This window comes from Meleagris gallopavo, unplaced genomic scaffold, assembly GCF_000146605.3.
Source record: "Meleagris gallopavo isolate NT-WF06-2002-E0010 breed Aviagen turkey brand Nicholas breeding stock unplaced genomic scaffold, Turkey_5.1 ChrUn_random_7180001867143, whole genome shotgun sequence".
Lineage (NCBI taxonomy): Eukaryota > Metazoa > Chordata > Aves > Galliformes > Phasianidae > Meleagris > Meleagris gallopavo.
Genome location: NW_011132271.1, coordinates 1 through 1,281, shown reverse-complemented (window position 1 = coordinate 1,281; position 1,281 = coordinate 1). Strand labels below are relative to the sequence as shown.

The 1,281-nt window shown below is 54.6% G+C and overlaps 1 protein-coding gene across 1 annotated transcript; it reads right to left on the bottom strand.

Moving 5' to 3' along the window:
- Positions 1 to 65: 65 nt before the first annotated feature.
- Positions 66 to 1,277, bottom strand: LOC104916057 (zinc finger protein ZIC 2-like; the record flags this gene model as incomplete). Its single annotated transcript, XM_010727026.2, has 1 exon — positions 66 to 1,277. A coding segment is annotated over one exon (633 nt), but the record flags the coding sequence as incomplete, so codon positions are not given.
- Positions 1,278 to 1,281: the final 4 nt, after the last annotated feature.

Sequence of the window (1,281 nt, the reverse complement as noted above, 5' to 3'; positions counted from 1 at the left end):
CTCCGTAGGGCCCGGCCGAGGCCCCGCTCCATCCGCGCTGCTCCCACGAACGCGAACTCCCGGCCGTGGGGAGGCGGTGCGGACGGAGCCCAGCGCCCGCGGCCGTGAGCCGGGATTGGGGCTGCGGCGAGCTGCGCGGGAGTCCGTTTTCCTCCTCGCTTTTCTCCTTTCTTCTTTTTCTCCCCGCTTTTCTCCCCTGTTTATTTCCTCCCCGACTTTCTCCCTTATTTATTTCCTCGCTAATTTTCTCTTTTATTCGTTTTCTCTCGGATTTTTTCCCCTATTTGTTTCCTCCCTCGTTTTCTCTACTATTTACTTCCTTCCTCGTTTTCTCTCCTATTTATTTTCTCCCTAATTTTCTCCCCCATTTATTCCTTCCCCGGTTTTCTCCTTTGTCCATTTCATTGCTTACTTTTTTTCCTCCTATTTATTTCTTCGCTATTTTTTCTCCCTTTATCATTCATCTCCCGATTTTTTTCCCCTATTTATTTCCTCGCTCATTTTTTCTCTTATTAATTTTCATCCAATTCCCTCCCTTATTTATTTCCTCCGCAGTTTCTTTCCCTATTTATTTCCTTATCGACTTTCTCCCTTGTTTCTTCCCTCCCCGATTTTTCCCACTATTCGTCTGCTCTCTGTTTTTCTCACGTATTTCTTTTTTTTTCCTCACCCGCATCCCCTCCTCCTCGGTTCCTGCCCCTCAACCCTCCCGTCTCCGTTCCCGCACGGCTCCCCCCGTTACCTGTGTGCGTCCGTTTGTGGATCTTGAGGTTCTCCGACCTGGCGAAGACCTTCCCGCAGCCGGGGAAGGGGCAGGGGAAGGGCTTCTCGCCCGTGTGCACGCGGATGTGGTTGACCAGTTTGTACTTGGCCTTGAAGGGCTTGCCCTCGCGGGGACACTCCTCCCAGTAGCAGACGTGGTTGCTCTGCTCGGGCCCCCCGACGTGCTCCACCGAGACGTGGGTGACCAGCTCGTGCATGGTGCTGAAAGTTTTATTGCAACTTTTTTTGGGGTTGCTCAGCTGCTCGGGGTCGATCCACTTGCAGATCAGCTCCTGCTTGATGCACTGCTGTCGCATGTAGCGGAAAAAGGCACCGGGGTGGTGGTGGTGATGGGCCGCCACGTTCATGCCCACGTTCATATTCATGGGGCCGTACTGGTTGTGCAGCTGCGCCGCCGCGTAGGGGTCAGTCCTGGGGCTGGCGACCTGACGGTACTGCTCGGAGCGGGCGAACACCTCCCCGGGCAGCCCCAGCCGCATCTGCCCGTTGAGGACGTTC